At 48.5% G+C, this 26,530-nt stretch overlaps 1 protein-coding gene across 5 annotated transcripts in view; it reads left to right on the plus strand.

Moving 5' to 3' along the window:
* Positions 1 to 26,530, plus strand: part of LOC120319821 (interleukin 1 receptor accessory protein) — a 90,362-nt gene that overhangs the window by 48,947 nt on the left and 14,885 nt on the right. For 2 of the 5 annotated variants that reach the window (XM_039369082.1, XM_039369083.1), the window contains 7 exons: positions 3,544 to 3,736; positions 9,947 to 10,115; positions 14,628 to 14,699; positions 15,800 to 15,929; positions 16,776 to 16,924; positions 18,876 to 19,025; positions 22,559 to 22,702. In XM_039369082.1, the coding sequence (XP_039225016.1) occupies positions 3,544 to 3,736; positions 9,947 to 10,115; positions 14,628 to 14,699; positions 15,800 to 15,929; positions 16,776 to 16,924; positions 18,876 to 19,025; positions 22,559 to 22,702 (1,007 nt within the window). Of the gene's footprint in view, positions 1 to 3,543; positions 3,737 to 9,946; positions 10,116 to 14,627; positions 14,700 to 15,799; positions 15,930 to 16,775; positions 16,925 to 18,875; positions 19,026 to 22,558; positions 22,703 to 25,556; positions 26,380 to 26,530 lie in introns of those variants that run through there. The other 3 variants (XM_039369086.1, XM_039369084.1, XM_039369085.1) reach the window with 3 other exon arrangements.

Genomic DNA, 26,530 nt, shown 5'->3' on the forward strand with positions numbered 1-26,530 from the left:
AGACGTTTCTTGACCCAGCTAAGGAACATCATCAGTGCTAGAAGGGAGGAGGATTCATGGAGAGGAGGAGGAGGAGAACTGTGGGATCCTTGGTGCTCTCTGAGCTGGATGGTTTTCTTGCAGATGTTTCATGACCTAACTAGGGAACATTATCAGTGCTAGAGGGGTGTGCAGAAAGGAGGAGGAGGAGGAGAAGAGAAAGAAAGAAAGAGAAAGAAAAAGAAAGAAAAGGAAAGAGAAAGAAAGAAAGAAAGAAAGAAAGAAAGAAAGAAAGAAAGAAAGAAAGAAAAAAAAAGGATTGTGGGGTCCTTGGTGCTCTCTGAGCTGGGTGGTTTTCTTGCAGACGTTTCATGACCCAACTAGGTAACATCATCAGTGTTATGAGGAAGTAGGTTTCCAAGTGGGGGGGGAGAAGGAAGAGGAGGGGGGAGGAGGAGAGTTGTGGGGTTCTGTGTGCTGTCTGAACTTGGCTATTTTCTTGCAGACATTTCATGACCCAGCTAGGGAACACCATCAGTGCTAGAAGGGAGAAAGATTTGAAGCAAGGAGGAGGAGGAGGAGGAGGACGACGACTGTGGGGTCCTTGGTGCTCTCTGAGCTGGGTGGGTTTTATAAGCAGAAACAACGCAAAGGGGAGTCAAACCGGATTAGAAAGGGAGCAAGATGGGTGATGGCCAGAGTCTCCAACACAGCCGAGAGAAGGGGAAATTCAAGACAGGAATAAGGCCAGGGACTGAACCGATGCGAGGAAACAGCTGGAAGGAATATTTATATGGAAATGAATTGTCAAAGAGTGGAACTGAAATGAACGCAATAAATTTGAGTGCCCAGGGGGAAAAAAAAAACATTGATTAAAAGAAGTCATAAAAGCGACGAGAAGATTGAAAAAAAAATACTGCAAGTTAGATGGTGGAATTGGGGTAAATAATAAAATGGGGAGGTGGGTGGTTTATTGGGAGGGGATGTTTGATTTATTTAAGGTTGTGCCCGTGCCACCACAATGGGAAACATTCTAGGTGTAACATTCCTCGGTTGGAACGATGGGAAATTTGGGATTTGATTGCAGAGGGCAACAAGTCTAGAGAAGAAGCGGTGTGTGTGTGTGTGTGTGTGTGTGTGTGTGTGTGTGTGTGTGTAAGCAGACCTGAAAATGAACTGCCAATGATTTGACACCAAGCAGGCAATAAAATTATTCACAAAATAACAGAGTTGGAAGGGACCTTAGAGGTCATCTAGTCTAACCCCCTGCTTAAGCAGGAGACCCTATTCCACTGTGGACAAATAGTTGTCCAGTATCTTCTTGAAAACCACCAGTGATGAAGCACCCACAATTTCTGGAGGCAAGCAGTTCCACTGGTTCATTGTCCTCCCTGTCAGGAAGTTAGTTCCAGGTTGGATCCCCCTCTGATTTAACCCCTAGAATTCCCCAGCCAGCCTGCTTTAAGATGGCTGAATCCTGTGGGCTAGAAGGGACCTTGGAGGTCTTCTAGTCCAACCCCCTGCTCAAGCAGGAGACTGTATTCCATCCCAGTCAAATGGCTGTCCAGTCTCTTCTTAAAAGCCTCCAGGGATGGAGCGCCCACGATTTCTGGTGGCAAGCACTGATGAATTGTTCTTGACTCCATTTTGGCTTGAAGAATAGAATAACGGAGTTGGAAGGGACCTTGGAGGTCATCTAGTCCAACCCCCTGCTCCGGCAGGAGACCTTACATATCAGTGATGGGGAACCTTTTAGAGACCGAGTGCCCAAACTGTAACCCAAAACCCACTTATGCATCATCGAGTGCCAGGTGGGTGTGGCCCAGTGGGTGGGCGTGGCCCATTGGGTGGGTGTGGTTGCAGTGGTAACAGCAGATTGGGTGGGGCTAAAAAGTTCAATCAATCAATTTCAACTTTGCAAGATCTTTTTTTTTCCGTGAGAAGTTGAAATTGACTGATTGAACCTTCTTTTTTTTTTTTTTTTTTGCACATGGCGGCGGAGGCCTAAAGGAAAAAGGTTTTATAAAACCCAGCTGAAGGCCTAGGACTGGGGCGACGGCGCGCGTGCCCACAGAGAGGGCTCTGAGTGCCACCTCTGGCACCCGTGCCATAGGTTCGCCACCACTGTTATATACCATCCTAGTCGGATGACTTTTATTTTTATTATTTATTTATTTTCAATATTTATATGCCGCCCAATCCCAAAGGACTTTCTTTAAAAAAAAAAAAACCTCCAGTGTTGGAGCACCCACAACTTCTGGAGGCAAGGAGTTCCACTGGTTAATTGTTCTTCACTGTTAGGAAATTCTTCCTTAGTTCCAAGTTGCTTCTCTCCTTCTTTCCATCCGTGGCTTCTCATCCTGCCCTTCAGGAGCTTTGGAAAATAAATTGATACCCCCCCCCCTCTTCTTTGTGGCAGCCACTTGAAATATTGGAAGGCTGCTATGCTGTCCCCCCCCCATCCTTCTTTTCATTAAACTAGAGATTAAAGTAGACCCAATTCCTGCAACCGTTCTTTATAACCGTTCAAGGCTGTGTGATGTCCCCTTTTTTTGGATAAAATGTAAGAGGAATGCTTGTGAATGGGTTATTATTTACCGTAAATGCCGGCGTACAAGGCAACCCAGCGTATAAGACGACCCGTCTTTATAGCCGGGCCGCATTCCTAGAATGTCATCTTATACACCGGACACTACCAGTATTTCCAGCGTATAAGACGACTCGGCGTATAAGACGACCCCCGTCTTTGGCACCGATTTCAGCGCGCGTGGAAGTCGCCTTATACGCCGGCATTTACGGTATGTATTTATTTGTTCATTCATTCATTCAGTTTGTAAGCCATCCATCCCCTGCCGTGAGGGATATTGGGAGGCTTATAGTGTAATCCAGGAAGTCCTCTACTTACGACAGTTTGTTTAGTGACTCTTTGAAGTCACAACAGCATTGAAAAAAGGGAAGTTGTTCCCCCCCCATTGACTGTGCGTCAGAAGGTCGCCAAAGGGGATTACGTGACTCCAGGCCGCTGACGCCATCTTAAATTAGACGCCAATTTTGCTAAGCATGTGAATTTTTGATCGGGTGACCGCAGGAGCGCTGTGGCGGTCGTAAGAGCGAGGACTGGCCGTAAATCACTTCTGCCGTGACTTTGAAACGGGCACTGAACGAATTTGCCGTACGTTGAGGAGCACCTGTCGTGCGGAAGGAGAGAAAGGGAGCGAGGAGTGCCGGTTGAAATTTAAATCCGTTCCTTGGTTCGTTTTCTTCGTTCCTGCGTGAAATTTTGTGGACTTCCTATTTCCCATCCTTTTCTCTCGCCCGCTAGAAGGGGGGTTCACTTCGAAAGGGATTAATGTGCGTTGATGTGTGGGTGTGTGTTTGTCAGTCTACCTCCCTCTGGAGGTTGCATCTTGTAAACCCCTTTCTGCTCGTTTCCCTCGGCGGGATCTTGTGGCCTGGAGTTCCGCAGGCTTCCCAGGGTGCTATTTTTCAGTCTTCCACTTGGCCTGGAACTGTTTACCATCGTGTCCCTTTGGCCTTTGGGGTGGTCTTCCCTTTTGCTCGCAGGAACGCCAGCTACTGCAGCAAAATTGCCGTCCCCCTGGAGGTGGTCAGCAAGGACCCCGGCTCCTGCCTCAGCGAAGCGGTCAAGCCAGAAACGGTGCTCATGTACTTCGACGCGGTCAAGCAGAACCTCACCTGCCCGGAGGTGGAGAGCTTTCTTCCAGCTGGCATTGAGCCCCAGGTCCGGTGGTACAAGGTGAGTGGAGAGGAATCCGGTGATCTCCCTTGGCATGGGAGGAGACCACACCCCCTCGGCCACCTGGGGGGCAGCGTTTGCAAGATGGAGGCAGAGATGGGAAGGGCTGGGGGAAAAACCCTGGAAAAATTGGGGGAAAATACAGGTATTTTTCCCATTTTTTTTTTTCCAAACGGCTTTGGAAAGCTGTAAAGATGGGAAGGGCTGGGGGGAAAAAACCTGGAAAAATGGGGGGGGGGGGAACAGGTATTTTTCCCATTTTTTTTTTCAAACAGCTTTGGAAAACTGTAGAGATGGGAAGGGCTGGGAAAAGAATGGAAAAATTGGGGGAAAAAACAGATATTTTTCCCATTTTTTTTTTCCAAACAGCTTTGGAAAGCTGTAGAGATGGGAAGGGCTGGGGGAAAAAAACCTGGAAAAATTGGGGGGGGGGAAACAGGTATTTTTCCCATTTTTTTTTCCAAACAGCTTTGGAAAGCTGTAGAGATGGGAAGGGCTGGGGGGAAAAAACCTGGAAAAATTGGGGGGAGGGGGGAAACAGGTATTTTTCCCATTTTTGTTTTCAAACAGCTTTGGAAAGCTGTAGAGATGGGAAGGGCTGGGAAAAAAAAAACTGGAAAAATTGGGGGAAAATACAGGTATTTTTCCCATTTTTTTTTTCCAAACAGCTTTGGAAAGCTGTAGAGATGGGAAGGGCTGGGAAAAGAATGGAAAAATTGGGGGAAAAAACAGATATTTTTCCCATTTTTTTTTTCCAAACAGCTTTGGAAAGCTGTAGAGATGGGAAGGACTGGGAAAAAAACTCTGGAAAAATTGGGGGGGAAAACAAGTATTTTTCCCATGTTTTTTCCAAACAGTTTTGAGGGAAAAAAGGGGGTGGAAGCTGTTTTTTTCCCCAATTTTCTGGTTTTTTTTTTCCATGCCTGCCCCGCGGTCTCCAGTGGGGTGAGGGTTCCTGGGTGGGTTGGGGTCTGCATGGAGGGCTTCCCAATTTTCCCCCCTTCATTTATCACAAATTGCTTATCAGAAAGTTTTAATAAACTGCAAGGACCAGTCGTAAGTCTTTACGTTTGGCAGGGGCGTAATAGGGAACCCATGGGACAGTCCTTGACTTACAACTGCTCGTTTAGTGTCCGTTCGGAGTTACAATTTCACTGAAAAGGGGACATGACCGTTTTTCAGATTAACGACTTTTGCAGCGTCCCCGTGGTCACGTGATCAAAATTCGGACGTTTTGCAACTGGCGTGTACTTACGACGGTTGCAACATCCCAGGGTCACGTGATCCCTTTTTGCGACCTCTTGACAAGCAAAGTCAATGGGGAATCCGGATTCACTATACTCCATCACTGGAAGTTTTTAAGAAGAGATTGGACAGCCATTTGTCTGAAATGGCGTATGGGGTTGGACTAGATGACCTCGGAGGTCCGTTCCAGCTCTGTTATTGTGTGGTGTTCACTAACTTAACACCTGCAGTGATTCACTTAACTGTGGCAAGCAGACTCGTAAAATGGGACGAAACTCGGGCCAGCTTTAAGTCAATTTAAACATTCCTCTTGGGATGCATTTTTGTTTTGTTCGCCAAAGGAAAAACACTTTTGCTCAATTTGGGGTAATTTCCCCAGATTTGATGAGTTTCCATCCGTTGCTTCTTGTCTTGCCTTCAGGAGCTTTGGAGAGTAGCTTGACTGCCTCTTCTTTGGGGAAGCCCCTGAGATACTGGAAGACTGCTATCATGTCCCCCCCCCTCGTCCTTCTCTTCGTTAAACTAGACATACTCAATTCCAGCAACTGTTCCTTGTATGTTTTAGCCTCCAGTCCCCTGATCATCTTTGTTGCTCTTCTCTGCACTCTTTCTAGAGTCTCGACATCTTTTTTACATTGTGGGGACCAAAACAGGATGCCGTATTCCAAGTGTGGCCTTACCAAGGCCTTGTAAAGTGGTATTAACGCTTCACGTGATCTTGATTATATCCCTCTGTAAATGCAGCCCAGCACTGTGTTGGCTTTTTTGGCAGCTGCAGCATACTGCTGGCTCCTATTTAAGGGATTGTCCACTAGGACTCCGACATCCTTTTCACAGTTGCTACTATTGAGCAAGGTACCCCCTATACTATACCTGTACATTTGTTTTTTCTTGCCTAAATGTAAACCCTTACTTGTTTTAATTCAGGGGTCTTCAAACTTGGCCCTTTTATGACTTGTGGACTTCAACTCCCAGAATTCCTCAGCCAGCCATGCCTGGGCTGTTGTTTTTTTCCTCCTACTAAAGCGGAGAGATTGCAGAGGAAGGGATTATAAGAGAGTAAACTAATGCTTGGTGGTGGATTCTGGGAATTGAACTCCACAAGTCATAAAAGGGCCAAGTTTGAAGACCCCTGTTTCAATTCTAAGTGCTGGAGACTTTTGTAAGCCTTCGGGGGTCCTCTGAGCCATCTCAGGTCTGGTGCGGGTGGGGGGCTCAGTGCTCATCCAATGCTCACTTTCTGTTAACTGAAGGTCACTTCCTGCCTCTGACACCCCCCCACACACACACACACTTCATTTCCACCAGTTGCAGAGGTGAGACCTGGTCCCTGTCAGAGGTTGCCGATTCTACTGATTGATTGACAGACTTGCTGGGCTTAAATGCCACCACGGTCATGCCTGGCTCTGCAGCAATTAGTCCAAAAGGGTAATAAGATTAGAAAGCGAGGCATCCAGCTGTCACCGTGATGTTTCCCAGGGTGGATGGACATTTAAACTTCAGAGAGAGGCTCAAACAATCCTTGAGCTGCCTAAAACAGCTGTTTTGGGGCAGGGGGCCTGGATGACCAGCCTGGGGGTCCCTTCGCGATCTCGGGTCCACAGAAGGGGGGGGGGAAATGATAGAGAAAGCCGAGGATATGTAGTCCTTGACTTAATGACTATTTATTTAGCAATCGTTCAAAGTTACAACAGCACTGGGGAAAAAATAAAAGGACGTAAGAGCAGTCCTGGGACTTAGGACCGTCAAAATAACCCCTAAAAGTATGTTTTCAAAATTGGGGCATTTGGGAAAACTGGAAGGTGTTGACGATGGTTGCAGCATCAGATGAGCTCCACCAGTGGCTTTCCTAGCTGGTTTTCCGACAAGCCAAGTCAATGAGGGCAGAGGGGTTCACTTCAGGATCCCATAGATCAGCGGTTCTCAACCTGTGGGTCGGGACCCCATTTGGGGTTGAACGACCATTTCACGGGGGTCGCCAAACAACGCAGTCTGCCATTTTTTCCCCCCTTTTCCTTAGCTGTGCTCCTCCCTTTTATTCTATTGGCTTTTGAAAGCCAATAGAATAGACTCTCTTGAATAGAGACTAATTCTATTGGCTTTCCAAAGCCAATAGGAATTGTCCAGGCTGTCTCTGCCCTGCTGGGCCTGTCAAAAGTCCCCTTCTGCAAACGGTGCTGCCCCAGTTGAGTAGTCCTTGACTTACAACCGGTTAAGTAGTCCTCGACTTAGGACCAGTTGGGGGTCTCGGCATTAAAAACGTTGAGAACCACTGCCATAGATTGTGAGAGGGACCTTGGAGTCCTGGTGGATGATCACTTGACCGTGAGCCAGCTGTGTGCAGCAGCAGCCAAAAAAACTAAAACAATCCTAGGTTGCATAAACATAGCCATAGAATCAAGATCATGCGAAGTATTAGTACCGCTTTATAAAGCCCCAGTAAGGCCACACCTGGAATACTGCAGCCAGTTTTGGTCACCGTATCACAAAAAAGATGTTGAGAGTTTGGAAAAAATTCAGAGAAGAGCAACTAAGTTTTTCACACTTACGACCATTGCAGCCTCCCCCGCGGTCACAGGATCAAAAGTCAGGTGCTTGGCATCTGGTTCGTATTTACGACGGTCACATTGTGTCCCGGAGGGGGGGTGTCACGTGATCCCTTTTTGCGACCTTGTGGCGAGCTATTTAAGGACCCTGGGACTAACTTAACCGCTGCAGTGATTCATTTAAGGTCGTAAAACGGGGCAAAATTCACTTGAGGGATGTCTGGCTTAGCAAAGAGACATTTTAAGCTGGGTTGTGGCCGTACGTTGGGGGACTAACTGTATTCCTCCCACCGGTGCTCAGCCAGACTTTGTTAGGTGGGTCGGTGTGGAAAGCTGTTTATCTTTGGATCCATCCCTACTTTCGTCCCAGGAGACTCGTTAGGCTGAAGGGCATCGTCCATTAAAATTCAAATCTCCACCGTCTATTAGCTAAATCCCCGCTGGAAATAAATTTCCAGATGACAGCTCATTTATCCCGCTAATAAAACTCTATCAGGAGTGGCGTAAAGCCTCTTTCTCCAAGGGCCCCCCAGAGACTGAGGAGGATGTGAGGGGCAACGCTAGGTGGAGAGCATCAAGGACAGCATCGATCTAAGGGGCTGCCCCAGAGAAAGGAGGTGTGTGTGGGGGGTCCGCCTATTGTCCAAAGCAACTCAAGGCAGGATGAGAAGCAATGGATGGAAACTCATCAAGGAGAGAAGCAACCTAGAACTAAGGAGAAACTTCCTGACAGGGAGGACAATTAACCAGTGGAACTGCTTGCCACCAGAAGTTGTGGGTACTCTGACACTGGAGGTTTTCAAGAAGAGACTGGACAACCACTTGTTTGGAGTGGTCTGGGGCAGGGCTAGGCAACCTTGGCTCTTTTATGACTCGTGGACTTCAACTCCCAGAATTCCTGAGCCAGCATGAGGGAACTATGGCCCCTTTATGACTCGTGGACTTCAACTCCCAGAATTCCTGAGCCAGCCATACTGAGGGGAAAGGGAGAGGTTTCCAAGTTGAGCCAGGTTGGCTGAGGAATTCTGGGAGTTGAAGTCCACGAGTCATGAAGGGGCCATAGTTCCCCCATGCTGGCTGAGGAATTCTGGGAGTTGAAGTCCGCAAGTCACGAAGGGGTCATAGTTTCCCTCATGCTGGCTCAGGAATTCTGGGAGTTGAAGTCCACAAGTCATGAAGGGGCCATAGTTCCCCCATGCTGGCTCAGGAATTCCGGGAGTTGAAGTCCACAAGTCATAAAAGAGCCAAGGTTGCCTACCCCTGGGCTAGGGTCTCCTGCTTGAGCAGGGAGTGGGACACTACAACTGTCACAAGTACATGCCAGTTGCCAAGCTTAACGACCATTGCGGCATTCCCACAGTCACTTGATCAAAATTTGGATGCTTGGTGACCGGTTCATATTTACGACGGTTGCAGCGTCCCTGGGGTCACCTGATCCCTTTTGCGCCCTTCTGACAAGTCAGTGAGGAAGTGAGGTTCACTTAACAGCTGTGTAGCTAACTTCAGAACCCCAGTGATTCACTTAACAAGAAAGGTTGTAAAATGGAGTAAAACTCACTTAACAGCTGTCTTGCTTAGCAATGGATATTCCAGGCTCTGCTGTGGTTGCTGTAAGTTGAGGACTCCCTGTATTCTGTTGTTACAGAGTTGTGTAGTTGCTTGAATCTGGAGGCCCGACTTAGTTTCGCGCTTCCTGCTAGCCGACATGAAACTGATCAGGGTTTAATCAGAATATAAGCTTCTTGTTTCGTGGGAACGCTGCCGTTCAGTCTTTACCTATCCTGCTTCATCTGATATATCAGTTGCTTCGGTTTTTTATTTTTATTTTTAATTTTTTATTAATTTTCTAATGTTACACTTGCATATTTGAAAAGCAACCTGGCAGCCGAGTACAACAATTCCATTTCATTTAAATATCATCAACACAAATCTCGAAGTATTACGACCACTAATTCCCTCTCTTTCCCCCTTAATATATACTGTCTCATATTCAAACCAACACAATTCTTATTCTATCAATCAAAGATAACTTTCTAGCATTCATCAATAATCTTCAGTTTGCACATATCTTAATTAATTTAACATTCCATCTTTTAGACAGCCAATGACCTAATTTTTTTTTAATTTATTACTTTTCAATTCATATTTTAAATTTAACACTTAATCTTTTTCATTTCCAAATTTTCAATGACCCCAATTTCTATCACGGTTCCCCCACAGTCTAAAGTTCCAGATACACCCCTGATCTATACAAGATTCTCACCGTCTGCCTCAACCAATTAATAATACGAAGTCATATTCTTATTTTTCTAGTAATTCTCCAGTATCTTAGAATCTCAAATGTAATAGCCAGGATTTCTTTTATTTCTAGACTTAGTATTTAGTATTGTGTGTGTTCGCCATCCTCTCTCTGTTCCAGGATTGCTACCTCATGAAATATGACTATCCTGATCGGATCCCCAATGGCCTCAACCTCACTTTTGCCATTACCTATGAAGCATACGAGGGCAAGTATACCTGCGTGGCGAGTTACTGGGAAAACAGCCGGGATTTTTCTCTGACGCGGACGATGAGAGTCAAGGTGGTAGGTAAGGAGAAGGGTAGGACAGGGGTTTTCAAACCTGGCCATTTTAAGACTTGTGAACTTCAACTCTCAGAATTCCTGGACAGCAGTGCATTCTTTTTTGATGTGTATCCTCAGTCTGGCCTTATTCTCTTGCAATCCCTTCCTCTGCAATCTCTCTCCGTTCTAGCGGATGGGAGGAAAAAAAATCAGGCTAGGGAATTCTGGGAGTTGAAGTCCACCCATCCTCAGGAAGCCCAGACTGGAGACACCTGATCCAGGGGAAAGGCAAGGGGGGGGGGTGAGGTGGAAGTGGAGGTGGGGGTGAGGGAGCCACTGCTTAAGGCTCAGCCTTGCTCCAGTTCAGCCTCAGCTTCTCTCCAGCCCGAGAGTGAGAGGCTGGGGTTCCCATAACATGACCGTTAGAAGCAAATAACTAAATGACAGAGTTGTAAGGGACCTTGGAGGTCATCTAGTCCAACGCCCTGCTCAGGCAGGAAACCCTAGATAGACCATTTCAGACAAAGGGCTGTCCAGTCTCTTCTTAAAATCCTCTGTTGTTGGAGCCTTCACAGTTTCTGGAGGCAGGTTCTTGGTCTCCCACCTTTAATTTTTATCCATTTATTAATTTTTTATGACGCCCTTATAATGAGACTCTGGGCAGTTTTAAATGTCTTTCCTGGCACAATTGTTTGTTTATTCTTATTCTGCCTTTGGGCTGGGCTAGAAAACCTCCAAGGTCCCTTCCAGCCCTAGGATTCTATGATCTCGGGCAGCAGGTTGACCTCCAAGGTCCCTTCCAGTCCTAGTATTCTATGATTTTGGGCAGCTAGTTGACCTCCAAGGTCCCTTCCAGCCCTAGTATTCTATGATTCCATGATCCTGGGCAGCAGGTTTGACTGGAAGACTTTCAAGGTCCCTTCCAGCCCTAGGATTCTATGATCTTGGGCAGCTGGTTGACCTAGGTCCCTTCCAGCCCTGGGATTCTATGATTCCATGATCTTGGGCAGCAGGTTTGACTGGAAAACCTCCAGGGTCCCTTCCAGCCCTAGGATTCTATGATCTTGGGCAGCTAGTTGACCTCCAAGGTCCCTTCCAGCCCTAGTATTCTATGATTCCATGATCCTGGGCAGCAGGTTTGACTGGAAGACTTCCAAGGTCCCTTCCAGCCCTAGGATTCTATGATCTTGGGCAGCTGGTTGACCTAGGTCCCTTCCAGCCCTGGGATTCTATGATTCCATGATCTTGGGCAGCAGGTTTGACTGGAAAACCTCCAGGGTCCCTTCCAGCCCTAGGATTCTATGATCTTGGGCAACTAGTTGACCTCCAAGGTCCCTTCCAGCCCTAGGATTCTATGATTCCATGATCTTGGGCAGCAGGTTTGACTGGAAGACCTCCAAGGTCCCTTCCAGCCTTAGGATTCTATGATCTTGGGCAGCTGCTTGAATTCCTAGGTCCCTTCCAGCCCTAGGATTCTATGATTCCATGATCTTGGGCAGCAGGTTTGACTGGAGGACCTCCAAGGTCCCTTTCAATGGTGTTATTCTGCTATTCATGCTTCAGACAGGACTAGAACTCATGACCCCCCTGCCTTCTCAACTGGTGCTTTAAGTACTAGGAGAAGAAAACTCTTTGCCTCTTATTGGCTGAAGCGGGTGGGGAAACTGGGAACTACCGGTGACCCATAAGCCAGGATCTCGAACTATCACCGATGCTTTGAACCTTGTTGACAGCATGACAACAGCTGTTGTGTTTTCCTGGGTGTGCGATTTGCCTGCTGGCAAGTTGTGTTCTAACGGGTGTCTCCTTTGCTGGCATGGTTTGCAAAGATGCTTTGCTTTGTGTTGCATTGAGGAGAGAGGGGAGGTGTTGGACATCACATCTGGACACAGAAATTAAACTTCCCCTTATCTGGGCAAAGCAGACAGGGTCAGGAACATGGGCCGGGTTATCCTGACGGTTGTAGACCACTTTTTTTGCAGTAACACAATTAATGGTGAGTCACCCGAGGCACACCCAGTAAAACCTCTGGCTTTCCTCTGCTTTCAAATCCCGACTTGATTCAATTTGCGCTACGCCTTTGTTGCCAGCCTCCCTGCCTGCTTCCCCATCCTGGTGCCCTCCAGCTCCCTTCACATCTGGAGTTGTGAAGAGTTGCTTGTGTCTGGGGGTGTCGTGGCAACTTTGCATCCTCGGTTGCTAAGCTGCCCTGCAGAAATATTTAGCATCAGGCAGTTTAAAAAAACTCAGCCCGGATGCGCCGATCCAGCCCCCTTGAATGGATGCTTACAGAACAGGATTTTATATATATATCTATATTATTTTTATAACCAAATGAATTAGAGAGGCATCTGTCGGAGACATTCGCACACCTGTTCCCTGACTTCATCGACATTTTTTCCTTCTCATCTCTTTGGTAACGGTTCTCCCCACTCTTCCTCAAGGCCGTCAACTCCCTTCTCTGCCCGTGGTCGGGTGCCAAGAAACCAATAAAAGAACTGGCAACCTTGGGAAATTTGACGTCTGATGTTCCACTGAGGTCCCTGCTTTGGTTTTTCTGCAAGCCTGTTTCGTAGGCTCCCTGTAGTAGCAAAGATGCACAGCCTGCAGCAACCTCAGGGTCCTTGATATTTGGACAGTTCTTATCCTCTTTGGATTGCAGTTGTGTAGGGTGGCGTGTTGAGAACGTGCTGAGGCAGGAAAGTCTAGTGCAGTGGTTCTCAACCTTTTTAATGCCGCGACCCTCAACCGGTCGTAAGTCGAGGACTAGTCAACCGGCCGTAAGTCGAGGACTACTCAACTGGTGCAGCACCGTTTGCAGAATGGGACTTTTGGCGGGCTCAGCAGGGCAGAGACAGCCTGGACAATTCCTATTGGCTTTTGAAAGTCAATAGAATTAGACTCTATTCAAGAGAGGCTATTCTATTGGCTTTCAAAAGCCAATAGAATAAAAGGGAGTAGCACAGCTAAGGAAAAGGGGGAAAAAAATGGCGGACTGCGTTGTTTGGCGACCCCCATGAAATGGTCGTTTGACCCCAAATGGGGTCCCGACCCACAGGTTGAGAACCACTGGTCTAGTGGTAGGAGAACGTGGCTGGATGTGGTCCTTCAGCTGAGTTGAGCTGTAGGGTTTCTGATCTGCCCACTGACTAGAATTCCTGGAGTTCAGCCTAAAACTATGGATGCCTCCAGGAAACAGTGAACGGAGACACAGAAAGATGTGCATCCCATCTTTTAACTCATCCAGTACCCAGATGTGTTCAACCGCTGGATCTAAAGCAGTGTTTCTCAAGATTGGCTGCTTGAAGATGGGTGGACTTTCACTCTTAAGAATTCCCCTAGTAAGCCCAGCCAGTTTTTTTCCCCCTCCTATTCCCCTAGAGCGGAGAGACTGCAGAGGAAGGGATGACAAGAGAGTAAGCAGACGACAATATTGGAAGCAGGAATTTTTGCCTACTTTGGAGGAATGGTTTTTTAAAGTTTCTTATTTATCTGAAATGGCAAAAATTTCAGCTTATTTGAAAGATCAATCGCAAGAGAATTACCTCTTGGTGTGGAAAAGATGGATAAACTTTATACAGTATAAGTATGATATTAAAAGATATTATTTAGCTTTTGAATAATTCATGTTTAAAGTTTAAAATTTAAGGCAATAAGTATTTTTTTATTATATATATATATTGGACTTTTTTATTATATATATATATTGGATTTTTTAATGTAATTTTTGTTTTAGGTTTACTTAAGTTTAAATGCTTTGTATTTTTAGTTTTTGTTAATTGTGTATTCAGCTCTGGGAAGAGGGGGGGAGGGTTTTTGGGAGGGTTGGGAGGTAGTGGGAGAGGGATATTATTGTAAAATTGTAAAACTTTTAATAAAAAAAAAGAGAGAGTAAGCAGGCCACAATGGGGATACACATCAACAGGAGTGCAAGGAATTATGGGAATTGGTCCACACAGGTTGGCTTGGGGACTCTGGGTGATGAAGTTCACACGTTCTGGCTGAGGGATTCTGACAGTTGAAGTCCACCGACCTTAAGCTGCTAAGGTCGAGAGAAATACTGTCCTAAAGATTAAAATAGAGAAGGCCCCAAAGAAATTGGGGAGATGTGGAGGGTTAGGGTTCCAGACAGATGTTGAGGATGAGAGGCAATGCCGTCTAGGGAAGAGAGAAACAGAGAAATAGTTGGAGGTATGAAAGAGAAGAAATAGCCAAGAGGAGAAGGAGAAGTGGAAGAGATGGTAGCATAGAAGAAGGAATGCAAAGCACCTGGATATCTGACTGGGAAACAACCCAACCCCTAGAGCAGAGAGACTGCAGAGGAAGGGATGACAAGAGAATAAGCAAGCCACAATGAGCTTACACATCAAAAGGAACGCATGAGTGCCAGGGAATTCTGGGAGGTGAAGTCTACCCCTCCTCAAGGTTGAGAAACGCTGACTGAACAGATAGTGGAGGCTACCGAAAAAAATGAATCCCGCACACCTCTTTTGTTGACTTTATTTTTTTTAAAAAAAAAAAAAAACTCTGTTTCTAGGATCACCGGAAAAATCAACGCCCCCCGTGATCACCTCCCCAACCAAGTGGATCGCCTATGACCTCAAGCCAGGTAATGGTCCACCTGTTCATCATATCCAAATTCAATTCAATTTCAGCTCAAGATAGAGCTGGAAGGGACCCTAAAGGTCTTCTAGTCCAACCCCCGGCTCAAGCAGGAGATCTTATACCATTTCCTAGCTCTCCAGGTCAGCCTCTGCCTTATAACGCTGGAGTGCAAGGGGGAGGGGTGGTCTTTCCTAACATCTTAGGATGCCTCTGCAGATTTAGGGGTTCAGTCCTTCCATCAGGATCTTCCGTCCAACTGTTGCCCCCCCAGCAGTTCCTGTTTTTCTTAGGCCCCGGCTGGCGTTGTTACGAGACTCAATCTGGAATCCGTGGTGGCAGAAACGCAGGCCTCTCGCCCCTGCGTTTAGCCTAGCATCATTTTATTTCTTTTATTTACTTTATTAAATGTATAGGCTGACCCTCCCCCCCCCCGACCGATAGGGTGGTGGAGGGGGTCAACCTCTTCTCCAACGCACCTGAAGGCAGGATGAGAAGCAACGGATGGAAACTCATCAAGGAGAGAAGCAACCTAGAACTAAGGAGGAATTTCCTGACCGTTAGAACAGCTGCGGTAATTGGGGATGTCCAGTTTCATGAAGAGAAGGACGAGGGGGGACATGATGGCAGCCTTCCAGTATCTCAGGGGCTGCCCCAAAGAAGAGGGAGTCAAGCTATTCTCCAAAGCCCCTGAAGGCAGGACAAGAAGCAACGGAGGGAAACTCATCAAGGAGAGAAGCAACCCGGAACTAAGGAGGAGAGTGAGGACAACCTGTGGAACTGCTTGCCTCCAGAAATTGTGGGTGCTCCCTCCCTGGAGCCTTTGAAGAAGAGACTGGATAGCCACTTGTCTGAAATGGTGTAGGGTCTCCTGCTTGAGCAGGGGGTTGGACTAGATGACCTCCAAGGGTCCCTTCCAGCTCTATTCTATCTCCAGGAACCTCTGAAGCCGACGGTGCAGCAAACTCCCTCTGTTGGGTGCCTGGGGTGAGAGTGGGACGGGGTCATCCCAACCTCCTTGGAGACCAGGAGGACCACTTTGAGAAGGTGGTTCCGATTCCAGGTGGGCTTTACGAGGGATAAACTTCCTGTTCTTGCTCCTGCTAGGTGAACAACTGCTTCTCCGTTGTGAGGTGATGTTCACGTTCCTGGAGGACTCTCCACAGGAGGTCTGGTGGGTCATTGATGGAAAACCCTCGGATGACGTCACCGACCTCAAGTTCAACGTGACCCAAACGTAAGAGACAAGGACTGGGCGGTTGTCTAAGAGGGGGGAAGGTCTTGACTTTCTCTAGGACAGGGGTAGGCCACCTTGGCTCTTTTATGACTCGTGGACTTCAACACCCAGCATTCCTGAGCCAGCCACGCTGAGGGGAAAGGGAGAGGTTCCCAAGCTGAGCCAGGCTGGCTGAGGAATTCTGGGAGTTGAAGTCCACCAGTCACGAGGGGGGCACAGTTCCCCCATGCTGGCTGAGGAATTCTGGGAGTTGAAGTCCACAAGTCATGAAGGGGCCAAAGTTTGCCTCATGCTGGCTCAGAAATTCTGGGAGTTGAAGTCCACGAATCATGAGGGGCCATAGTTCCCCCACGCTGGCTGAGGAATTCTGGGAGTTGACATCCGCCAGTCATGAAGGGGCCATAGTTCCCCCATGCTGGCTGAGGAATTCTGGGAGTTGAAGTCCTCGAATCATGAAGTGGCCATAGTTCCCCCATGCTGGCTCAGGAATTCTGGGAAAGTTATGAAGAGGCTATAGTTCCCCCACGCTGGCTCAGGAATTCTGGGAGTTGAAGTCCACGAGTCATAAAACAGCCAAGGTTGCCAATCCCTGGACTATGGGGTCACTGCAAGAGTCACTAAGTGTGAAAAACGGTCACGAGTCCCTTTTTTCAGCCCCCTTGTAACGTCGGTCACTAAACGAACTGTGGGAAGTGGGGGTGTGTCTGCACAACTCCGAGACTTCCCACCTGGCGGGTCTGAAGGCTGCACACGTGCGTGTTGCGAACGCTGAAAAACGCAACCCATGTTTTGTCGGTGGGGAGCGCTTCTATTTCACTTTTCCTTTCCTTCCCGGACCCCCTCTAGCGAGTCCCCCTTATCGATCGGGGGCACCAAAATCGAAAAGTATCTGTTTGTGCCCCGCATGACGGAGAAAGATTTGAAACGCAACTTCACCTGCTTCGCCCAGAACAACCGGGGCCTCGTGCACGCCCAGGCGGTCGTGAGGATGAAACGTAAGGAAACCCCCCCCCCCTCAAAGCAGCCCCTGGTTTATCTGGAAGAAGGATTTGGGGGGGGGTATTTTTTTTTTAAAGAACATTTTATTGATTTTCTAGTTTTACATTTGACTATTTGAAAAGCAATGTGGCGGCTGAGTTGGTCGATAATTTGATAACATAACACATTTCTTTAGTACAGATCTCAAACTATGACATTAGATATTTCCTCTCTTTTCCCCGTTGGTATTTACCGACTCATAGTTAAATGAATGGAATTCTTATTTATATCGATTAAATAAAAATAACTTCCTTACACTTCTCAATAATTTTTAGTTTATACTGTACACATCCTGGTTATTTTAACATTCAGTCTTTTTAGACCAGCGGTCGAACAACCATTTCACGGGGGTTGCCAAACAACGCAGTCCACCATTTCCCCCCCCTTTTCCTTAGCTGTGCTACTCCCTTTTATTCTACTGGCTTTCGAAAGCCAATAGAAGAGACTCTCTTGAATAGAGTCTAATTCTATTGGCTTTCAAAAGCCAACAGGAATTGTCCAGGCTGTCTCTGCCCTGCTGAGCCCGCCAAAAGTCCCCTTCTGCAAACGGTGCTGCACCAGTTGAGTAGTCCTCGACTTACGACCGGTTGGGGGTCGCGGCATTAAAAAGGTTGAGAACCACTGTTTTAGACGATCAATGTCCTGCTTCGTTTTTCCCAATTTTTAGTTCCCCATTTAATATTTACATTTAACATTTTAATATTTATAATTTCCAAGTTTTAAATAACTGGGATTTGAGGGGGGGGGGCTTTAACTTTTTCTCATTTGGGAACGTCTGCTCAGCTGCCAGAAAGATGCCGGAAGTGCCTCCTTGCTTTCTCCAGCCTCTTCAGAGAGGAAAAAAGGGGAATAACACAGCTGGAAGGGGCCTTAGAGGTCTTCTAGTCCAACCCTGTGCTCAGGCAGGAGACCCTGTACAGTTTCAGACTCCATTTGGGGTTTAGTTCCTACTCCTTGTTGGCCCCAGACCAGGATCTGGGGAGGGTGGCTTGGAATGAGAAGCAGGAGACAAACTCTGGCAGAAGTTGCGTCAAGGTGAGGAGATGCTCCTGGCTTCTGAACCGGCTTTGGGAATGGAGCCCAAGGGATGGACACCAGGAGGGATTTTGGGTAGAGTTAAATAGGGGTTCCGATGTCCCCACATCTCCCCAGCATTCATGTCCACTTTTCGGTCAAGTGGACATCTTCTCTTTCCTCCAAGGAAACTCTTGTTTTAAAAGTCAGGGTTTAGCTGCTGGGTGCTTCTAGAAATAGGAATCTCGTGTTTCGCCTTTGTTGTGAAAATAATCTCCTCCTCCTCCTCTTCCTCCCTCTTCTCCTCCTCCTCTTCCTCCCTCTTCTCCTCCTCCTCTTCCTCCCTCTTCTCCTCTCCTTCCTCCCCTCTTTCTCCTCCTCCTCTTCCTCCCTCTTCTCTTTCCTCCCCTCTTTCTCCTCCTCCTTTTCCTCCCTCTTCTCCTCTCTTCTCCCCTCTTTCTCCTCCTCTTCCTCCCTCTTCTCTTTCCTCCCCTCTTTCTCCTCCTCCTTTTCCTCCCTCTTCTCCTCTCTTCTCCCCTCTTTCTCCTCCTCTTCCTCCCTCTTCTCCTCTCCTTCCTCCCCTCTTTCTCCTCCTCCTCTTCCTCCCTCTTCTCTTTCCTCCCCTCTTTCTCCTCCTCCTTTTCCTCCCTCTTCTCCTCTCTTCTCCCCTCTTTCTCCTCCTCTTCCTCCCTCTTCTCTTTCCTCCCCTCTTTCTCCTCCTCCTTTTCCTCCCTCTTCTCCTCTCTTCTCCCCTCTTTCTCCTCCTCTTCCTCCCTCTTCTCTTTCCTCCCCTCTTTCTCCTCCTCCTCTTCCTCCCACTTCTCTCCTTCCTTCCCTCTTCCTCCTCCTCCATCTCTCCTCCTCCTCTTCCATCTCTCCTCCTTTTCCCTTCAGCCCCAGTGTTGAGATACACCGTGGAGCTGGCCTGCGGTCTGGGGGCCACCGTGCTGCTGGTGGTCATCCTGACCATCATTTACCACTTCTACTGGCTGGAAATGGTCCTCTTCTACCGGGCTCACTTTGGGACTGACGAAACCATCCTCGGTAAGGGAGCTTCGGCCACCGGCCTTTGCCTCTGGGCCTTCAGGGCTGCCTTTCTCCAGCCCTGACCGTGACCTGGTTCTTCCTCCTGGCGATTGGCCCAAAGTCACCCAGCCGGCTTCCCTGCCTAAGGCGGGACTAGAACTCCCCGTCTCCTGGGGATTGGCCCAAAGTCATCCAGCCGGCTTTTGTGACTAAGGCGGGACTAGAACTCCCCGTCTCCTGGGGATTGGCCCAAAGTCACCCAGACAGCTTTCATGCCTAAGGCGGGACTAGAACTCACCGACTCCTAGTGATTGGCCCAAAGTCATCCAGCCGGCTTTCATGCCTAAGGCGGGACTAGAACTCACCGACTCCTGGTGATTGGCCCAAAGTCACCCAGTCGGCTTTCATGCCTAAGGCGGGACTAGAACTCATCATCGCCTGGTGATTGGCCCAAAGTCACTCAGCCAGGTTTCATGCCAAAGGCGGGACTAGAACTCACCGTCTCCTGGTGATAGGCCCAGCTGGCTTTTATGGCTAAGGTGGGACTTGAACTCGTGTCCTGGGGATTGGCAGAAAGGCAGGGGTCCTGGCATCCTAGGACAGCTCTTTGGTGCCCATGGTATGCAAGAGACTGATTGCCAGAGCCACAGGACAGGGCTCTTCATGGAGACCCCTAGCTGGCCTCTGGTGGGACAGGAGACTTGGATTTGGCCCATCCAGCTGGTCCTCCTCTGACCTGGAGATGGTCAGCTTAACCTCTGCCTTGAATGACCTGTACGGGCTTTAATGTGAAACCTTCCCCCCCTCCAGTCTGGGGCATGCGGGTGAAGAAGGAGAGTGCAAAAATTGGCTTGAAACTCAACATTAAGAAAACCAAAATCATGGTATCCAACCCTCTCAATTCCTGGCAAATAGATGGGGAAGAAATGGAGGTAGTGACAGATTTTATCTCCCTGGGCTCCAAGACCACCACAGATGGGGACTGCAGCCAAGAAATCAAAAGACGCTTGCTCCTGGGGAGGAAAACTATGGCACATCTAGACAGCATTCTAAAAAGCAGAGACATCACCCTGCCAACAAAAGTGTGTATAGTCAAGGCCATGGTTTTCCCAGTTGCAACGTACGGCTGTGGAAGTTGGACCATAAGAAACGCCAAAGAATGGAGGCCTTTCAACTCTGGTGCTGGAGAAGACTCCTGCGAGTCCCCTGGACTGCAAGGCGATCCAACTGGTCAGTCCTAGAGGAGATCAACCCCGACTGCTCTTTAGAAGGCCAGATCCTGAAGTGGAAACTCAAGTCCTTTGGCCACCTAATGAGAAGAAGGAAGGACTCACTGGAGAAGAGCCTGATGCTGGTAAAGATGGAGGGCAAGAGAAGAAGGGAACAACGGAGAAGGAGGTGGCTGGATGGAGTCACTGAAGCAGGAGGTGTGAGCTTCAAAGGGCTCCAGAAGATGGCAGAGGACAGGAAGACCTGGAGGAACCTTGTCCATGGGGTTGCGATGGGTCGGACACGACCTTGCAACTAACAACAATAACAGGATCCTGGTTTAAGGGTCTAGCCTAGCCAGAGCAGAGAACCCCTCTTGCAATAATGTTGACTGAGTTATGAATCCGTGGAGTGGGGACGGCTGCTGGCACAGCTGTCTTCTGTCCAGCTCCTGTATGTTGATTACATTTTAATTGCCACGTTAATTGGGCCTGGCTGCTTCCAAATCTCTGTCTGCTTTAATACTAGACCTTCTTAGCTTTCCCTTCAAGGCAGCGTGTAGAGCAGGGGTAGTCAACCTTGGCTCTTTTATGACTCGTGGACTTCAATTCCCAGAATTCCTGAGCCAGCTTAGCTGGCTCAGGAATTCTGGGAGTTGAAGTCCACGAGTCATAAAAGAGCCAAGGTTGACTACCCCTGGTGTAGAGGTTGCCTTTCCCCTGAACTAGGAACTTCAGCCAGAGAAGTCTCCTGTTTTATTGGCAATATAGGTTTAGTATAACAGACCAGCAGAGCTGGAAGGGACCTTGGAGGTCTTGTAGACCAACCCCTTGCTCAAGAGGAGAACCGTCCTATACCATTCCTGACAAATGACTGTCCGGTTTCTCCTTAAAAACCTTAAAAGCATAAGTCCTCCTGATCCATGCCCACCTGCAATGGAGAAGCCCAGATGACGCACCCACAACTTCTGGAGGCGAGGAGTTCCACTGGTTAATTGTTCTCCCTGTCAGGACGTTTCTCCTTAGTTCCAGCTGGCTTCTCTCCTTGATGAGTCCTTCACTTACGACCGTGGCAGAGCCTGTTCATTACGGCCATAAGTCACGATGGTCGTAAAGCTGGTCCCTCACCTGACCTACCTGATTTTATGGCCTTTTTTGCAGCAGTCGGGTCGTTAAGAACCATTAACCAGCGGAGCAATCTGCCTCAAGAAGTTGTGGGTGCTCCAACACTGGAGATTTTCAAGAAGAGACCGGACAGCCGTTTGTCTGGAATGGTAATAGGGCCTCCTGCCTGAGCAGGGGGTTGGACTAGATGACCTCCAAGGTCCCTTCCAGCTCTGTCATTCTGCAACCCAGGAATGCAGATTTAATGAGAGGACAAGCAAAGACCGAAGGGACCAGAGACAGTGGTTGCCCCTAACTCTTTCAGCTTCTCTCTTCTCTTCTCTTCTCTTCTCTTCTCTTCTCTTCTCTTCCATCTTCTCTTCCCTTCCCTTCCATTCCATCTCTTCTCTTCTCTTCTCTCTTCTCTTTCTCTCTTCTCCTCTCTTTTCTGCCTCTCTTCTGTCTCTTCTCTTCTTTATCTCTGTTCTCTCCCCTATCTCTCTCTTTTCTATTCTCTCTTCTGTCTCATCTCACTTTTCTCTCTCTTCTCTCTCCTTTTTCCTCTCTCTCTCCCTCCCTCTCTCCCTCTCTCTTTTTCTCTTTTCTATCTTTTCTGTCTCCTCTCTTCTCTCTCTTCTCTTCTCCTCTTTTGTCTCCTCTCTCTCTTCTTTCTATCTCCTCTCTCTTTTCTTTTCTGCCTCTCTTTCTTCTGTCTCCTCTCTTTTTTGTTCTCCTCTCTCTTTTTCTCTTCTCTCTCTCTTCTGTGTCATCTCACTTTTCTCTCTCTCTCTCCCTCTCTCTCTCTTTTTCTCTCTTCTCTTTGTCTCATCTCTCTCTTCTTTCTCTCTGTTCTCTCCTCTCTCTCTCTTTTCTTTTCTGCCTCGCTTTCTTCTGTCTCCTCCCTTTTTATCTCTGTTCTTTTCTCTTCTCTCTCTCTTCTGGCTCATCTCACTTTCTCTCTTTCTTCTCTCTCGTCTCTCTCTCTTCTTTCTCTCTTCTCTCTCTCTCCCTTCCTCTCCCTCTCTTTTTCTCTTCTGTCTCATCTCTCATCTCTCTTCTCTTTGTCTCATCTCTCCCTTCTTTCTCTCTGTTCTCTCTCTCTCTTTTCTTTTCTGCCTCACTTTCTTGTGTCTCCTCTTATTTTTTCTCTGGTCTCTCCTCTCTCTCTTTTCTATTCTCTCCCTCTCTTCTGTCTCATCTCTCTTTTTTCTCCTCTCCCTCCCTCCCTCCCTCCACCAGACGGGAAGGAATACGACGTCTACGTCTCCTACGCCAGGAACACGGAAGAAGAGGACTTCGTGCTGCTCACCCTTCGGGGTGTTTTGGAGAATGAGTACGGCTACAAGCTCTGCATTTTCGACCGAGACAGTCTCCCTGGGGGAAGTGAGTATCCCAAACCGCTCCATCCTCTCTCTCTCTCTCTCTCTCTCTGGAGGGGGGGGGAGGCTGGGTTGCCTCCCTCTTCCTCACTCACTCCTGCGCCCCCCATGTGCATGCACAGCTGTGGCTGATGGGGCCAGAGAAGAATCCCAGAGCAAGTCCCTCCAGAGCAGTGGTTCTCAACCTGTGGGGTCGGGACCCCTTTTGGGGTCGAACGACCATTTCATGGGGGTCACCAAACTAGGCTATCTGCCATTTTTTCCCCCTTTTCTTTGGCCACGCCCCTGGCACCCGATGATGTATAAGTGGTTGGGGGTCACCACAACATGAGGAACTGTATTATGGGGTCGCGGCATTAGAAAGGTTGAGAACCACTGCTCCAGAGAGAGAGTTGTGGGCTGTGCAAGGGAATTTGATCGGACCGAACGGTTTTTGAGTTGGCAGATGTTGCCCTTTTTCCAACAGAGGGGCTTTTGATCACTCAGGCTTCCTTCCCCCCCCCCACCCCAAAAAAAACCTCCTGAGGACACAGGGAGTTTTTGCAAAGAAAGCTTAGGCCAAAAGGGAAAAAAGGATGGGGGGCTTCAGGGCCCTGTGCAAACTGTGGCTCTCCTTTTTTGGTGGGGGGAAAATCAGGAACCCAGGAGACCGAGATCTAAACCCTAAAAAAGGGCGTAGCAGTTTTGAAAAAAAAGAAAAATTGACCAAAGGGAACATGGGAATGTTAGTTGATATTTTATCCTGCCTTGCTGTTGATTCTTTTGGGGGCTCCTAAATTATTCCTGGTCAGCTCCAAATGCCCAAAGCTGCCCATTTTTGTTATCCAACCTCAGGAACATTAAGATGGGAGGACGTCAACTCCCTGAATTGCCCCAGCCAACCACGCCGGTATTTATTTTTTTCCCCTCCTACTGCCTAGAGCAGAGAGATTGCAGAGGAAGGGATGACAAAAGAGTAAGCAGGCCACACTGGGGACACACGTCAAAAAGGAATGCATTGGTGCCATAGAATTTGGGGAGTTGAAGTCCACACGTATGGGCTTGGGGATTCTGGGTGATGAAGTTCACACCTGCTGGCTGGGGAATTATGGGTGTTGAAGTTCTCTCAGCTTAAAGTTCCTGAGGTTGAGAAAACACTGACTTAAAGTCTAGCAATTTCATTGGGGAGTGATCTCGCTTTCATTGTCCAGCTTATTTTTTTTTTCAGCTTATGCTGCAAGGTGAACTGTGAGGAAACCCGTTTGGTTCCAGATGTACAGTTTTTCTGAGTTGGGGTGTTGCTCCCTACAGCTTCGAGAATCAGAGGGGTTCCAGGGAATGCACTAAAGTCAGAACTGCCAATCTTTAAGCTCTGGAGAGATCTAAAGACAATGTAGACCAGTGGTTCTCCACCTGTGGGTCGGGACCCCAGTTGGGGTCGAACGACCATTTCACGGGGGTCACCAAACAACGCAGTCCGCCATTTTTTCCCCCTTTTCCTTAGCTGGGCTACTCCCTTTTATTCTATTGGCTTTTGAAAGCCAATAGAAGAGACTCTCTTGAATAGAGTCTAATTCTATTGGCTTTCAAAAGCCCATAGGAATTGTCCAGGCTGTCTCTGCCCTGCTGAGCCCGCCAAAAGTTCCAGTCTGCAAACGGTGCTGCACCAGTTGAGTAGTCCTCGACTTACGACCGGTGGAGTAGTCCTCGACTTACGACCGGTTGGGGGTCGCGGCATTAAAAAGGTTGAGAACCACTGATGTAGATTAAGAGCAATGTGGGGATTCTTGAAAAGCTTCCCCAAGCTGAAGTCCATTGGGACACCGACTCCAATCAGCAGAGACCAACAGCAGAGACCAACCAGCAGTTAGACTGGACATACCAAGGTTAGCACCCATCACATCTGGACAGGAGATCATTTGGGGACAGGGGAGAACCCCAGTAGCCTGGTTCTCCTGCCAATATTTTACATTTCTGTCGATATTCCTTATATTTTTTAGCATGTTATGCAGCTTTGATCCCCTTTAAAAGCAAGTCTATATCACAGGGACCCCCCCCCCAAAACCAGGACGCCAACTACATAATTGAAGCAATCCTTTTAACATGGGCACCCTTTTGAGTTCATAACAGAGTTATTGAGAGAAAATTGTAGGGGGCAAAGAAGTCAGCACGGAGAGGAGACTAGCTTGAGGGAAGGAGATGGGAACACAGCCATCTTTTGCCCCATGGATCTGGTGGTGGGTCTGAAGGAAGCTGGTTATGGAAGGGAGAACCTAAACTGGGACGTCAGTAGGTCTGTGATGTTGGTCTTTCTCTCAACCTCTCTTGAAGAGGGTTGAAACTTTGGCGCAGGCTCTGGTCATCTGGGCAGGCAGAGTCAAGGTCATCCTGGGCCATGCCCACCTACAGTGAAGATAGCTGAAGACCACGGATGGAGCAACCAGAACTTCCATCCCACTGGTGAATTGTTCTCCTTGCCAGGACATTTTTCCCGAGTCCTACATGGTTCCTCTCCTTAATTAGTAATAACGACTGTGACTATTGAGTTGAGTTGACCCAACATGACAAAAACAATCTTGGCTTTTTCTGTTGGACCTCTTTGGTCCAAGCTGGGAGGGAAACGTGAACACAAGACGGTTGCACGGTTGACAAGAGCAGGTGCCAGATATGAAAAGGGTGAGGGGGATGTTGCTGGTGTCCACAGGAACAGAGGTCTTCTTCAGGGAGGGTCCTCTCCTTCTCTTGAAGGCCAGGAGCTTCAGAAGGTAACGTTTGAGATAGGAGCTGCGTGGCCTCGGCTGAGTCCTTGAACTTTCTGGCTCAAAGCCGTGGGGAAGTTCTCGCCCGCCGGTCGCTAACGTGCCTGTTTTCTCTCTCAGTTGTCACGGATGAAACCCTGAGCTTCATCCAGAGAAGCCGGCGCCTGTTGGTTGTGTTCAGCCCCAACTACGTCCTGCGGGGCACCCAGGCCTTGCTGGAGTTTAAGGCCGGCCTGGAGAACATGGCTTCTCAGGGCACCATCAAGGTGATCCTGGTCCAGTACAAGCCCGTCAAGAAGAGCCAGGTGAAGGAGCTCCGCCGAGCCAAGACGGTGCTGACCGTCATTAAGTGGAAAGGGGAGAAGTCCCGATACCCATCGGGGAGGTTTTGGAAGGAGCTGCTGGTCAAACTGCCGGTGAAGAGCAGAACCAAGAACCTTTGGGGTCAACAAGAGCTCATCGGCCTTTCGCCCAAAGGCGTCTAAGGAAGGGAGAGGCCAGGAACCCAAAGCTGGGCTGGAAAGAGGAGAGGAGTGGGCTAGCTCTGGGGTCTCTGGCAATCCGTGCTCCCCCCTCCGGCAGGGCTCCTGCTGTTTGAAGATGCCCCATCTGCAGAGTTGCCCGTCACGCCTCCTGCAAATTGCATCAACCCGGCTTGCCGGAGGGCCGAGGCAAGGTGCACGGCCGGGGTCCCTGGCGCAGTGAGTGCAAGGATGCACCTCGTGTCGCTTGTCCCCCTTTCCCACTGCCACACACCCGTGAGGTGTCCCCCGTGTTCTTCGTCCAGAGACAGGAGAACAGAAGTCCTCCTGGGGCTTCAAAGGTGCTTTTTTTGGGAGATTCTTGTTTTTCTTTGAAGGCCTTTCGCTTCCCATCCCAGAAGCTTCTTCAGCTCTGACTGGATGGTGGGGAAATGGGAGGATTTATACTCCTTGCAGACGGCTAGTCCTTTGCCTCCTTTTACAGCAGGGGTCCTCAACGTTGGCTGGCTGAGGAATTCTGGGAGTTGAAGTGCACAAGTCTTAAAGTCGCCAACGTTGAGGACCCCTGTTTTAGAGAGTCGTTGAGGCTATTTAGAGCAGTGGTTCTCAACC

This window comes from Crotalus tigris, unplaced genomic scaffold, assembly GCF_016545835.1.
Source record: "Crotalus tigris isolate CLP2741 ecotype Arizona unplaced genomic scaffold, ASM1654583v1 scf7180000020968.1038771, whole genome shotgun sequence".
NCBI classification, from domain to species: domain Eukaryota; kingdom Metazoa; phylum Chordata; class Lepidosauria; order Squamata; family Viperidae; genus Crotalus; species Crotalus tigris.